This window comes from Cyclopterus lumpus, chromosome 16 (assembly GCF_009769545.1).
Source record: "Cyclopterus lumpus isolate fCycLum1 chromosome 16, fCycLum1.pri, whole genome shotgun sequence".
Taxonomy (NCBI): Eukaryota; Metazoa; Chordata; class Actinopteri; order Perciformes; family Cyclopteridae; genus Cyclopterus; species Cyclopterus lumpus.
The window spans coordinates 648,758-665,149 of NC_046981.1; the positions used below are offsets into that span (position 1 = coordinate 648,758).

Below are 16,392 nucleotides of genomic sequence, written 5' to 3' on the forward strand. Positions count from 1 at the left end.
TTAGTTACCTGTGTTTAGTTACCTGTGTTTAGTTACCTGTGTTTAGTTACCTGTGACTGGTTACCTGTGTTTAGTTACCTGTGACTGGTTACCTGTGTTTAGTTACCTGTGACTGGTTACCTGTGTTTAGTTACCTGTGTTTATTTACTTGTGTTTAGTTACCTGTGTTTAGTTACCTGTGACTGGTTACCTGTGTTTAGTTACCTGTGTTTAGTTACCTGTGACTGGTTACCTGTGTTTAGTTACCTGTGTTTAGTTACCTGTGACTGGTTACCTGTGTTTATTTACCTGTGTTTAGTTACCTGTGTTTAGTTACCTGTGTTTAGTTACCTGTGTTTATTTACTTGTGTTTAGTTACCTGTGTTTATTTACCTGTGTTTAGTTACCTGTGTTTAGTTACCTGTGTTTAGTTACCTGTGTTTAGTTACCTGTGACTGGTTACCTGTGTTTAGTTACCTGTGTTTAGTTACCTGTGTTTAGTTACCTGTGTTTAGTTACCTGTGACTGGTTACCTGTGTTTAGTTACCTGTGACTGGTTACCTGTGTTTAGTTACCTGTGTTTAGTTACCTGTGTTTAGTTACCTGTGTTTAGTTACCTGTGACTGGTTACCTGTGTTTAGTTACCTGTGTTTAGTTACCTGTGACTGGTTAACTATCTTTAGTTACCTGTGTCTGGTTAACTATCTTTAGTTACCTGCGTTTAGTTACCTGTGACTGGTTAACTATATTTAGTTACCTGTGTTTAGTTACCTGTGATTGGTTAACTATCTTTAGTTACCTGTGATTGGTTAACTACCTTTAGTTACCTGTGTTTAGTTACCTGTGATTGGTTAACTATCTTTAGTTACCTGTGACTGGTTAACTATCTTTAGTTACCTGTGTTTAGTTACCTGTGATTGGTTAACTATCTTTAGTTACCTGTGACTGGTTAACTATCTTTAGTTACCTGTGTTTAGTTACCTGTGACTGGTTAACTATCTTTAGTTACCTGCGTTTAGTTACCTGTGACTGGTTAACTATCTTTAGTTACCTGTGTTTAGTTACCTGTGATTGGTTAACTATCTTTAGTTACCTGTGACTGGTTAACTATCTTTAGTTACCTGTGTTTAGTTACCTGTGATTGGTTAACTATCTTTAGTTACCTGTGATTGGTTAACTATCTTTAGTTACCTGTGTTTAGTTACCTGTGATTGGTTAACTATCTTTAGTTACCTGTGTTTAGTTACCTGTGATTGGTTAACTATCTTTAGTTACCTGTGTTTAGTTACCTGTGACTGGTTAACTATCTTTAGTTACCTGTGACTGGTTACCCATCTTTAGTGACCTGTGACTAGTGACCAGTTACCTGAGCTTTGTGTTGCCTGGCTCTGGTCAGCAGGGTCAGGTATCTGCAGGTGTTGGCAGGTAGAACCTCCTCCACACCACAGGAGGGCAGCAGCAGAGCAGACAGCAGCTTCTGAGCGCTTCCTTTGATCACTGCCTCGTTAACCAGGCTGACAGACAGCAGCTCTGAAGGTCACAGGTCAGGGAGAGGTCACTCAGAGGTCAGCGAGTGTACCTGTGCAGAAGTGTTTTGCTTACGTTGGTGTTCGTCCTGCACCGAGTTGTTGACAGAGTTGATTCCTTCCTGCAGCTGATTCCAGGTCAGCAGATCTCTGCTCTGCTGCTTCACAGCAACCAGACACTCAAAGTACCTGACGATGACATCATCATCATCACCATCATCATCATCATCACCACCTGAGACCTTTAGACATCAGTTATTGCCGCTCGGGGACCACTTTATTAGGAACGCCAGTACTCTCTGATACTCAGCCATACCTGTCCAGCAGGGTCTGGTCCACGTCAGAGAGTCCTGCAGACGGACTGACCAATGAGGAGCTGACCTGCTGCAGATGTCCCGCCTCCACCGCCTGATTGATGAGAGCAACGGCTGACAGCATTTCCACAGCAACGAACAGCTCCTCCTGCTGCAGCTCCCCCTGGTGGAGACCGACAGGTAACACTCAGCATTAATGTTGTTTGTATTGACACTGCGGTGACACACCAATTAGCTCCAAATGTATTGATTACTCAGGTTTCACCAGCAGGGGGTAGCAGAGATAACTGAAGAAAAGTCTGTTGTGTGTGTGTGTGTGTGTGTGTGTGTGTGTGTGTGTGTGTGTGTGTGTGTGTGTGTATGTAAGTATGCGTGGGGAGTTTTTCCTGATCTGATGTGAGGTCAAAGGTCAGGGATGTCGTATGTGTACAGATTGTAAAGCCCTCTGAGGCAAATTTGTAATTTGTGATATTGAGCTATACAAAATAAACTGAATTGAATTGAATTGTGTGCAGGTGTGTGTGCTTGTATGAATGCCACCTGAAAATTAACCCGGACAGGACTGAACTTCTCTTCCTTCCAGGAAAAGGCTCTCCCACCCACGACCTGTCTATCACCTTCAACAACTCAGTGTTGGCCCCGCCCCCGACTACCTTGAATAGGGAAGGTAGCGCCGTAATAGCACTTTGTAGTTTAACACTTTAGTAACACTTAAATGTTTCTTACTGATAGCACTTTGTAGTTTAACACTTAGTTTAACACTTTAGTAGCACTTAAATGTCTCTTACTGATAGCACTTTGTAGTTTAACACTTAGTTTAACACTTTAGTAGCACTTAAATGTTTCTTACTGATAGCACTTTGTAGTTTAACACTTAGTTTAACACTTTAGTAACACTTAAATGTCTCTTACTGATAGCACTTTGTAGTTTAACACTTAGTTTAACACTTTAGTAACACTTAAATGTCTCTTACTGATAGCACTTTGTAGTTTAACTTTATTGAAGAAATTGTACTTTCTTGATTCTTGTTGTTCTGAGTTTGGACTCATGGTTTAATGCACTTATTGTAAGTCGCTTTGGATAAAAGTGTCAGCTAAATGACATGAAATGTAATGTAATGTAATGTAATGTGATTATATGTACATGCATGTGTGTATATGCATGTGCAGGCCCATGTATGTGTGTGTGCAGGTGTGTGTGTGTACCTGGGCGGTCTGCCTCTGCAGCAGCTGCAGCTCTCCGTGATAAAGAGTGGCAGCGAATGGAAACACTTCAGGGAGCTGGAGGTCAGAGGTCATGAGACAGCTGACGGTGTGTCGGGGGTCACTGAGACGCAGCGAGGCGTTCACAGTCTGCACTGCTGCATCCACTGACACACACACACACACACACACACGATCATGACTTAAATATGGAGTTGAAGTGGGTCAGCGTGGGGAGTTGAAGTGGGTCAGGTTGAAGTGGGTCAGGGTGGAGAGTTGAAGTGGGTCAGGTTGAAGTGGGTCAGGGTGGAGAGTTGAAGTGGGTCAGGTTGAAGTGGGTCAGTGTGGAGAGTTGAAGTGGGTCAGGTTGAAGTGGGTCAGTGTGGAGAGTTGAAGTGGGTCAGGTTGAAGTGGGTCAGTGTGGGGAGTTGAAGTGGGTCAGGTTGAAGTGGGTCAGTGTGGAGAGTTGAAGTGGGTCAGGTTGAAGTGGGTCAGGTTGAAGTGGGTCAGGGTGGAGAGTTGAAGTGGGTCAGGGTGGGGAGTTGAAGTGGGTCAGGTTGAAGTGGGTCAGGTTGAAGTGGGTCAGGTTGAAGTGGGTCAGGTTGAAGTGGGTCAGTGTGGAGAGTTGAAGTGGGTCAGGTTGAAGTGGGTCAGGGTGGAGAGTTGAAGTGGGTCAGGTTGAAGTGGGTCAGGGTGGAGAGTTGAAGTGGGTCAGGTTGAAGTGGGTCAGGGTGGAGAGTTGAAGTGGGTCAGGTTGAAGTGGGTCAGTGTGGAGAGTTGAAGTGGGTCAGGTTGAAGTGGGTCAGGGTGGAGAGTTGAAGTGGGTCAGGTTGAAGTGGGTCAGGTTGAAGTGGGTCAGGGTGGGGAGTTGAAGTGGGTCAGGTTGAAGTGGGTCAGGTTGAAGTGGGTCAGGTTGAAGTGGGTCAGGTTGAAGTGGGTCAGGGTGGGGAGTTGAAGTGGGTCAGGTTGAAGTGGGTCAGGTTGAAGTGGGTCAGGGTGGAGAGTTGAAGTGGGTCAGGTTGAAGTGGGTCAGTGTGGAGAGTTGAAGTGGGTCAGCCCGGAATGGACTGGGACAGACCCGGGTGTGGGACCTACTGGCTCTGGCTCTCTGGGCGTCCTGGTTGGCGATGGTAACACCTTCCTGCAGCTCTTCAGGCTCCAGAGGATCCACACAGCCCTCCTCCTGGGGTCAGAGGTCAAACAGGGTAACCTTACATGTTGTGTTTTGTCTCTCTGGACGAGTCACTGAAGGTACGCAGGTCACGTGACTGATACTGTGTTACTGGAGTATGTGTACAAGTCGTACCAGGGTGATCTGCTGGCGGTCTGCCCACAGCCGGTCCTGGTACCAGGGGCCGTTGTCAGTACGGAGGCCCCTGAGGGCCAAACATGGCAGCTGCAGAGCGGAGAGCAGAGCCAGTTCATCTGCAGAGTCCAGAGCTTCATCCACCTGCTCCACTGCAGACCGGACTGATGGAGAGCAATACCATTCATATAATCATCATGATCAATACCATTCATATAATCATCATGATCAATACCATTCATATAATCATCATGATCAATACCATCAATACCATTCATATAATCAACATGATCAATACCATTCATATAATCATCATGATCAATACCATCAATACCATTCATATAATCAACATGATCAATACCATTCATATAATCATCATGATCAATACCATTCATATAATCAACATGATCAATACCATTCATATAATCAACATGATCAATACCATCAATACCATTCATATAATCAACATGATCAATACCATCAATACCATTCATATAATCAACATGATCAATACCATTCATATAATCATCATGATCAATACCATTCATATAATCAACATGATCAATACCATTCATATAATCATCATGATCAATACCATTCATATAATCATCATGATCAATACCATTCATATAATCATCATGATCAATACCATTCATATAATCAACATGATCAATACCATTCATATAATCATCATGATCAATACCATTCATATAATCATCATGATCAATACCATTCATATAATCATCATGATCAATACCATCAATACCATTCATATAATCAACATGATCAATACCATTCATATAATCAACATGATCAATACCATTCATATAATCATCATGATCAATACCATCAATACCATTCATATAATCAACATGATCAATACCATTCATATAATCATCATGATCAATACCATTCATATAATCAACATGATCAATACCATCAATACCATTCATATAATCAACATGATCAATACCATTCATATAATCAACATGATCAATACCATTCATATAATCAACATGATCAATACCATTCATATAATCAACATGATCAATACCATTCATATAATCAACATGATCAATACCATTCATATAATCAACATGATCAATACCATTCATATAATCAACATGATCAATACCATTCATATAATCATCATGATCAATACCATTCATATAATCAACATGATCAATACCATTCATATAATCATCATGATCAATACCATTCATATAATCAACATGATCAATACCATTCATATAATCATCATGATCAATACCATTCATATAATCATCATGATCAATACCATTCATATAATCAACATGATCAATACCATTCATATAATCATCATGATCAATACCATTCATATAATCATCATGATCAATACCATTCATATAATCATCATGATCAATACCATCAATACCATTCATATAATCATCATGATCAATACCATTCATATAATCAACATGATCAATACCATTCATATAATCATCATGATCAATACCATTCATATAATCAACATGATCAATACCATTCATATAATCAACATGATCAATACCATTCATATAATCAACATGATCAATACCATTCATATAATCAACATGATCAATACCATCAATACCATTCATATAATCAACATGATCAATACCATTCATATAATCATCATGATCAATACCATTCATATAATCATCATGATCAATACCATTCATATAATCATCATGATCAATACCATTCATATAATCATCATGATCAATACCATCAATACCATTCATATAATCAACATGATCAATACCATTCATATAATCATCATGATCAATACCATCAATACCATTCATATAATCAACATGATCAATACCATTCATATAATCATCATGATCAATACCATTCATATAATCAACATGATCAATACCATTCATATAATCAACATGATCAATACCATCAATACCATTCATATAATCAACATGATCAATACCATCAATACCATTCATATAATCAACATGATCAATACCATTCATATAATCATCATGATCAATACCATTCATATAATCAACATGATCAATACCATTCATATAATCATCATGATCAATACCATTCATATAATCATCATGATCAATACCATTCATATAATCATCATGATCAATACCATTCATATAATCAACATGATCAATACCATTCATATAATCATCATGATCAATACCATTCATATAATCATCATGATCAATACCATTCATATAATCATCATGATCAATACCATCAATACCATTCATATAATCAACATGATCAATACCATTCATATAATCAACATGATCAATACCATTCATATAATCATCATGATCAATACCATCAATACCATTCATATAATCAACATGATCAATACCATTCATATAATCATCATGATCAATACCATTCATATAATCAACATGATCAATACCATCAATACCATTCATATAATCAACATGATCAATACCATTCATATAATCAACATGATCAATACCATTCATATAATCAACATGATCAATACCATTCATATAATCAACATGATCAATACCATTCATATAATCAACATGATCAATACCATTCATATAATCAACATGATCAATACCATTCATATAATCAACATGATCAATACCATTCATATAATCATCATGATCAATACCATTCATATAATCAACATGATCAATACCATTCATATAATCATCATGATCAATACCATTCATATAATCATCATGATCAATACCATTCATATAATCAACATGATCAATACCATTCATATAATCATCATGATCAATACCATTCATATAATCATCATGATCAATACCATTCATATAATCAACATGATCAATACCATTCATATAATCATCATGATCAATACCATTCATATAATCATCATGATCAATACCATTCATATAATCAACATGATCAATACCATTCATATAATCAACATGATCAATACCATTCATATAATCAACATGATCAATACCATTCATATAATCAACATGATCAATACCATCAATACCATTCATATAATCAACATGATCAATACCATTCATATAATCATCATGATCAATACCATTCATATAATCATCATGATCAATACCATTCATATAATCAACATGATCAATACCATTCATATAATCATCATGATCAATACCATTCATATAATCATCATGATCAATACCATTCATATAATCAACATGATCAATACCATTCATATAATCATCATGATCAATACCATTCATATAATCAACATGATCAATACCATTCATATAATCATCATGATCAATACCATTCATATAATCAACATGATCAATACCATCAATACCATTCATATAATCAACATGATCAATACCATTCATATAATCATCATGATCAATACCATTCATATAATCAACATGATCAATACCATCAATACCATTCATATAATCAACATGATCAATACCATTCATATAATCAACATGATCAATACCATTCATATAATCAACATGATCAATACCATTCATATAATCAACATGATCAATACCATTCATATAATCAACATGATCAATACCATTCATATAATCAACATGATCAATACCATTCATATAATCAACATGATCAATACCATTCATATAATCATCATGATCAATACCATTCATATAATCAACATGATCAATACCATTCATATAATCATCATGATCAATACCATTCATATAATCAACATGATCAATACCATTCATATAATCATCATGATCAATACCATTCATATAATCATCATGATCAATACCATTCATATAATCAACATGATCAATACCATTCATATAATCATCATGATCAATACCATTCATATAATCATCATGATCAATACCATTCATATAATCAACATGATCAATACCATTCATATAATCATCATGATCAATACCATTCATATAATCATCATGATCAATACCATTCATATAATCAACATGATCAATACCATTCATATAATCAACATGATCAATACCATTCATATAATCAACATGATCAATACCATCAATACCATTCATATAATCAACATGATCAATACCATTCATATAATCATCATGATCAATACCATTCATATAATCATCATGATCAATACCATTCATATAATCATCATGATCAATACCATTCATATAATCATCATGATCAATACCATCAATACCATTCATATAATCAACATGATCAATACCATTCATATAATCATCATGATCAATACCATCAATACCATTCATATAATCAACATGATCAATACCATTCATATAATCATCATGATCAATACCATTCATATAATCAACATGATCAATACCATTCATATAATCAACATGATCAATACCATCAATACCATTCATATAATCAACATGATCAATACCATCAATACCATTCATATAATCAACATGATCAATACCATTCATATAATCATCATGATCAATACCATTCATATAATCAACATGATCAATACCATTCATATAATCATCATGATCAATACCATTCATATAATCATCATGATCAATACCATTCATATAATCATCATGATCAATACCATTCATATAATCAACATGATCAATACCATTCATATAATCATCATGATCAATACCATTCATATAATCATCATGATCAATACCATTCATATAATCATCATGATCAATACCATCAATACCATTCATATAATCAACATGATCAATACCATTCATATAATCAACATGATCAATACCATTCATATAATCATCATGATCAATACCATCAATACCATTCATATAATCAACATGATCAATACCATTCATATAATCATCATGATCAATACCATTCATATAATCAACATGATCAATACCATCAATACCATTCATATAATCAACATGATCAATACCATTCATATAATCAACATGATCAATACCATTCATATAATCAACATGATCAATACCATTCATATAATCATCATGATCAATACCATTCATATAATCATCATGATCAATACCATTCATATAATCAACATGATCAATACCATTCATATAATCAACATGATCAATACCATTCATATAATCATCATGATCAATACCATTCATATAATCAACATGATCAATACCATTCATATAATCATCATGATCAATACCATTCATATAATCATCATGATCAATACCATTCATATAATCAACATGATCAATACCATTCATATAATCATCATGATCAATACCATTCATATAATCATCATGATCAATACCATTCATATAATCAACATGATCAATACCATTCATATAATCATCATGATCAATACCATTCATATAATCATCATGATCAATACCATTCATATAATCAACATGATCAATACCATTCATATAATCAACATGATCAATACCATTCATATAATCAACATGATCAATACCATTCATATAATCAACATGATCAATACCATCAATACCATTCATATAATCAACATGATCAATACCATTCATATAATCATCATGATCAATACCATTCATATAATCATCATGATCAATACCATTCATATAATCAACATGATCAATACCATTCATATAATCATCATGATCAATACCATTCATATAATCATCATGATCAATACCATTCATATAATCAACATGATCAATACCATTCATATAATCATCATGATCAATACCATTCATATAATCAACATGATCAATACCATTCATATAATCATCATGATCAATACCATTCATATAATCAACATGATCAATACCATCAATACCATTCATATAATCAACATGATCAATACCATTCATATAATCATCATGATCAATACCATTCATATAATCATCATGATCAATACCATTCATATAATCATCATGATCAATACCATTCATATAATCAACATGATCAATACCATTCATATAATCATCATGATCAATACCATTCATATAATCAACATGATCAATACCATTCATATAATCAACATCATGATCAATAACAGGAAGTTTGGTCTCACCGTTGACGGTTTTGATGTTTCCTTGAATTTCTCTCTGAGTCAAAAGCTCTTCATAGATATCGTTCTCCTCTTGACCTCCAGACTGACACACAGTAAGTAAGAATATATATATATACATATACATAGTGGGCGGGGCTGAACTGGATGACCGTCTTATGATTGGCCAGCCCTGTGCTTGTCCAATCAGACTCACCCTGTGCGCCTGCTGCTTCTTCCTGGCCTTGGCCTGGTGCAGCATCTCCTGGTAGACGCTCATCAGCGCCTCCTGCAGGTCAGCGATCAGGGCGTTGGGGTTCCTCAGGGCCTCCGCCGTGACCTCAACCCGACCTCGGTCCACCGCCTCATTAATGGCGATCACTGCCGCGTGGCCTGATGGGAAACGCAGAGTTATAGACTCCTCCTCTTCCTCCTTCCCTGTGGGAGCTCACGGCCAATGGGCTCGTCCCTCTACCTGCAGCCTCGTCCACCGACAGCTCATTGGCCAGAATCCCTCCGATCTTGTTGAAGGCCGGCATCTGGATCCCATATTTATCCAGCTCTGCCTTCATGTGGTTGATCTCCTCCTCTACACACACACACACACACACACACACACACACACACACACATATTAGTGCCACACACACACACACACACATATTAGTGCCACACACACACACACACACACACACACACACACACACACACATTAGTGCCACACACACACACACACACACACACACACACATATTAGTGCCACACACACACACACGCACACACACACACACACACATATTAGTGCCACACACACACACACACACACACACATATTAGTGCCACACACACACACACACACATATTAGTGCCACACATACACACACACACACACACACACACACACACACACACACACACATATTAGTGCCACACACACACACATATTAGTGCCACACATACACACACACACACACACACACACACACACACATATTAGTGCCACACATACACACATATTAGTGCCACACATACACACATATTAGTGCCACACATACACACACACACACACACACACATATTAGTGCCACACATACACACACACACCATCTCTCTGATGGTAAGGAATCATATTCACCTGTGAACTTGACTTTTCCATAAAGGTCTTGAATCTGAGGAGCCAGACCTCGCCTGTACAGGTAAAGACTGGAGAGAGAGAGAGAGAGACAGGTAGAGAGACTGCTGTTAACAGAGGAGACAGACAGACCTCGCCTGTACAGGTAAAGACTGGAGAGAGAGAGAGAGACAGGTAGAGAGACTGCTGTTAACAGAGGAGACAGACAGACCTCGCCTGTACAGGTAAAGACTGGAGAGAGAGAGAGAGACAGGTAGAGAGACTGCTGTTAACAGAGGAGACAGACAGACCTCGCCTATACAGGTAAAGACTGGAGAGAGAGAGAGAGAGACAGGTAGAGAGACTGCTGTTAACAGAGGAGACAGACAGACCTCGCCTGTACAGGTAAAGACTGGAGAGAGAGAGAGAGACAGGTAGAGAGACTGCTGTTAACAGAGGAGACAGACAGACCTCGCCTGTACAGGTAAAGACTGGAGAGAGAGAGAGAGACAGGTAGAGAGACTGCTGTTAACAGAGGAGACAGACAGACCTCGCCTGTACAGGTAAAGACTGGAGAGAGAGAGAGAGACAGGTAGAGAGACTGCTGTTAACAGAGGAGACAGACAGACCTCGCCTGTACAGGTAAAGACTGGAGAGAGAGAGAGAGAGACAGGTAGAGAGACTGCTGTTAACAGAGGAGACAGACAGACCTCGCCTGTACAGGTAAAGACTGGAGAGAGAGAGAGAGAGACAGGTAGAGAGACTGCTGTTAACAGAGGAGACAGACAGACCTCGCCTGTACAGGTAAAGACTGGAGAGAGAGAGAGAGAGACAGGTAGAGAGACTGCTGTTAACAGAGGAGACAGACAGACCTCGCCTGTACAGGTAAAGACTGGAGAGAGAGAGAGAGACAGGTAGAGAGACTGCTGTTAACAGAGGAGACAGACAGGTGAGCTCACCTGAGAGCGTGGATACAGTAAACAGCTCTCGGCATGTTCTTCTTGTCGTAGACGTCTGTAGTTTCTGGCTGGAAGATCTGAAACAAAGTGATCCCTGATCAATCCTCTGATCACTGATCAATACTCTGATCACTGATCAATCCTCTGAACACTGATCAATACTCTGATCACTGATCAATCCTCTGATCACTGATCAATCCTCTGATCACTGATCAATCCTCTGATCACTGATCAATCCTCTGAACACTGATCAATCCTCTGATCACTGATCAATCCTCTGATCACTGATCAATACTCTGATCACTGATCAATCCTCTGATCACTGATCAATCCTCTGATCACTGATCAATCCTCTGAACACTGATCAATCCTCTGATCACTGATCAATACTCTGATCACTGATCAATCCTCTGATCACTGATCAATACTCTGATCACTGATCAATCCTCTGATCACTGATCAATACTCTGATCACTGATCAATCCTCTGATCACTGATCAATACTCTGATCAATCCTGTGCTCACTGACCGCGGGCAGCCCCAGGGTGGTCATGGCGTTCCTCCAGTGGTTGATGTTGTCGGTGTGACGGAACTGAAGACCCACCGCCTGACGATCAATACAGCTGATTAGTGACAGGTTACTGTGTGTGTGTGTGTGTAAGTCTCTGAGTGTGTGTTACTGTGTGTGTGTAAGTCTCTGAGTGTGTGTTACTGTGTATGTGTGTATGTGTGTGTGCGTGTAAGTCTCTGAGTGTGTGTTACTGTGTGTGTGTGTGTGTAAGTCTCTGAGTGTGTGTTACTGTGTGTGTGTGTGTGTAAGTCTCTGAGTGTGTGTTACTGTGTATGTGTGTGTGTAAGTCTCTGAGTGTGTGTTACTGTGTATGTGTGTATGTGTGTGTGTGTGTAAGTCTCTGAGTGTGTGTTACTGTGTACGTGTGTGTGTGTGTGTGTAAGTCTCTGAGTGTGTGTTACTGTGTATGTGTGTGTGTGTGTGTGTGTCACCTGGTACCGCAGCTGCTCCGGGTCGTAGATCTTCTTCACGGCCTTCGGGGCAAACCGATGGCCGAGTTGAGCCAGAAGGACTCCATTCCTAAGCCCCTCCTCCAGCTCAGTGGGAGCAGGAAGCTCCGCCCCCAGACACGCCTCCATCCACCTGGGAGGTGAAGTCACATGTGAGGGACACCAAACACAGACCGACTGATGCAGGTAAGAGACACAGACACAGACACAGACCTCTTAGCCTCCTCCAGTCTGCAGAGGTACTGATACGCCTCATTCTGGACCCTCTGTTCATCCATCTGCTCTGCTGTGAGACGCTCATCTACACACACACACACACACACACACACACACACACACATATAAAACTTCAACATGTCACTACTACCACGACTACCACTAGTACTACCACCAATACTACTACTACCACCACCACTACTACTATGACTAGTACTACTACTACCACTACTACGACTAGTACTACTAGTACTACCACGACTACTAGTACTACCACCAATACTACTACTACCACCACCACTACTACTATGACTAGTACTACTACTACCACTACTACGACTAGTACTACTAGTACTACCACGACTACTAGTACTACCACCAATACTACTACTACCACCACCACTACTACTATGACTAGTACTACTACTACCACTACTACGACTAGTACTACTAGTACTACCACGACTACTAGTACTACCACCAATACTACTACTACCACCACCACTAATACTAATACTACTATGACTAGTACTACTACTACCACCACTACTACCACTAGTACTACTAGTACTACCACTACTACTACTACTAGTACTACCACCACTACTACTAGTACTACCACTAGTACTACCACCACTACTACTACCACCACTACTACTACCACCACTACTACTACTACCACCACTAGTACTACTAGTACTACCACTACTACTACTACTAGTACTACCACCACTACTACTACCACCACTACTACTACTACCACCACTACTACTACTACCACTACTACTACTACTAGTACTACCACCACTACTACTACTACTACCACTACCACTACTACTACCACTACCACTACTACTACCACTACTACTAGTACTACTACCACCACTACTACTACCACCACTACTACTACTACCACTACTACTACTACTAGTACTACCACCACTACTACTACCACCACTACTACTACCACCACTACTACTACTACCACTACTACTACTACTACTACTACTAGTACTACCACCACTACTACTACCACCACTACTACTACCACCACTACTACCACCACCACTACTACTACCACCACTACTACTACTACTACTAGTACTACCACCACTACTACTACCACCACTACTACTACCACCACTACTACCACCACCACTACTACTACCACCACTACTACTACCACCACTACTACTACCACCACTACTACCACCACCACTACTACCACTACTACCACCACTACTACTACTACTACCACCACTACTACTACTACCACCACCACTACTACTACTACCACCACCACTACTAGTACTACCACCACTACTACTACTCCCACTACTACTACTACCACTACTACTACTACTACCACTACTACTACTACTACTACCACTACTACTACTACCACCACTACTACTACTACCACCACTACTACTACTACCACTACTACTACGACTACCACTACTAGTACTACCACCACTACTACTACTCCCACTACTACTACTACCACTACTACCACCACTACTACGACTACCACTACTAGTACTACCACCACTACTACTACTACCACTACTACTACCACTACTACTACTACCACTACTACCACCACTACTACGACTACCACTACTAGTACTACCACCACTACTACTACTACCACTACTACTACCACTACTACTACTACCACTACTACTACTACTACTACGACTACCACTACTAGTACTACCACCACTACTACTACTACCACTACTACTACCACTACTACTACTACCACTACTACTACTACTACCACTACTACTACTACCACCACTACTACGACTACCACTACTAGTACTACTACCACTACTAGTACTACCACCACTACTACTACTACCACTACTACTACTACTACTACTACTACCACTACTACTACTACCACTACTACTACTACCACCACTACTACTACTACCACTACTACTACTACTACCACTACTAGTACTACCACCACTACTACTACTACCACCACTACTACTACTACTACTACTACTACTACCACTACTACTACTACTACTACTACTACTACCACTACTACTACTACCACTACTACTACTACCACCACTACTACTACCACCACTACTACGACTACCACTACTAGTACTACTACTACCACTACTACTACTACGACTACCACTACTAGTACTACTACTACGACTACCACTACTAGTACTACTAGTACTACTACTACCACTACTACTACGACTAGTACTACTACTACCACCACTACTACGACTACCACTACTAGTACTACTACTACGACTACCACTACTAGTACTACTACTACCACTACTACTACTACCACCACTACTACGACTACCACTACTACCACTACTAGTACTACTAGTACTACTACTACCACCACTACTACGACTAGTACTACTACTACCACTAGTTGTATTTGTGTATAAAGTTTACCATGTTGTTACTTTAATTAAGAATCTTTAATCCTTCAGTTTCTTTATTTGAAACAAGTGAAAACATGATGACGTGAACCAGCTCGTGCCCCTGTGTGTGTGTGTGTACATATACATATAATGTAAATATATATACATAAATAAACGTTGTTTGACTCACAGCGTCCTGATGACTCCGCCATGTTGCTCCGGCGGGTGAACCGACTCGTGATTGATCTGCTCGGTGAAGAGAACCGGATAGAAGTCTCTCTCTCGTGACTTCACACCGTTGAAACGTGTGGATTCGGTTCTTTCTCCGGTCCTTTCTCCGGGTCTTTCTCCGGTTCGGAGCTTTTCCGGTCAATAGTTTCAAAAAGCTCCCGCCACGCTCTGATTGGCCGAGCGACCCACGGCT

General features: G+C 39.1%; 2 protein-coding genes and 1 long non-coding RNA gene across 4 annotated transcripts in view; 1 reads left to right on the top strand and 2 right to left on the bottom strand.

The window, feature by feature from the left end:
• The window catches only part of iqgap3 (IQ motif containing GTPase activating protein 3), a 45,389-nt gene extending 29,046 nt beyond the window's left edge, over positions 1 to 16,343 (bottom strand). The window contains exons 1-15 of the mRNA XM_034553988.1: positions 16,159 to 16,343; positions 13,552 to 13,639; positions 13,321 to 13,471; positions 12,848 to 12,925; positions 12,319 to 12,395; positions 11,384 to 11,451; positions 10,724 to 10,837; positions 10,466 to 10,641; positions 10,273 to 10,354; positions 4,329 to 4,492; positions 4,118 to 4,205; positions 3,026 to 3,189; positions 1,822 to 1,982; positions 1,582 to 1,694; positions 1,346 to 1,509 (exon numbers count right to left, since the gene is read on the bottom strand). Coding sequence (XP_034409879.1) covers positions 1,346 to 1,509; positions 1,582 to 1,694; positions 1,822 to 1,982; positions 3,026 to 3,189; positions 4,118 to 4,205; positions 4,329 to 4,492; positions 10,273 to 10,354; positions 10,466 to 10,641; positions 10,724 to 10,837; positions 11,384 to 11,451; positions 12,319 to 12,395; positions 12,848 to 12,925; positions 13,321 to 13,471; positions 13,552 to 13,639; positions 16,159 to 16,180 — 1,710 coding nt within the window. The 5' untranslated portion in view covers positions 16,181 to 16,343. The remainder of the gene's footprint in view (positions 1 to 1,345; positions 1,510 to 1,581; positions 1,695 to 1,821; positions 1,983 to 3,025; positions 3,190 to 4,117; positions 4,206 to 4,328; positions 4,493 to 10,272; positions 10,355 to 10,465; positions 10,642 to 10,723; positions 10,838 to 11,383; positions 11,452 to 12,318; positions 12,396 to 12,847; positions 12,926 to 13,320; positions 13,472 to 13,551; positions 13,640 to 16,158) is intronic.
• Positions 1 to 16,392, bottom strand: part of pnp4b (purine nucleoside phosphorylase 4b) — a 392,972-nt gene that overhangs the window by 48,483 nt on the left and 328,097 nt on the right. The gene's annotated exons all lie outside the window — the stretch shown is intronic.
• Positions 3,433 to 3,734, top strand: LOC117745592. The gene is made up of 3 exons (XR_004611246.1): positions 3,433 to 3,517; positions 3,556 to 3,661; positions 3,700 to 3,734. It is a non-coding gene; the product is annotated as an uncharacterized LOC117745592 (long non-coding RNA).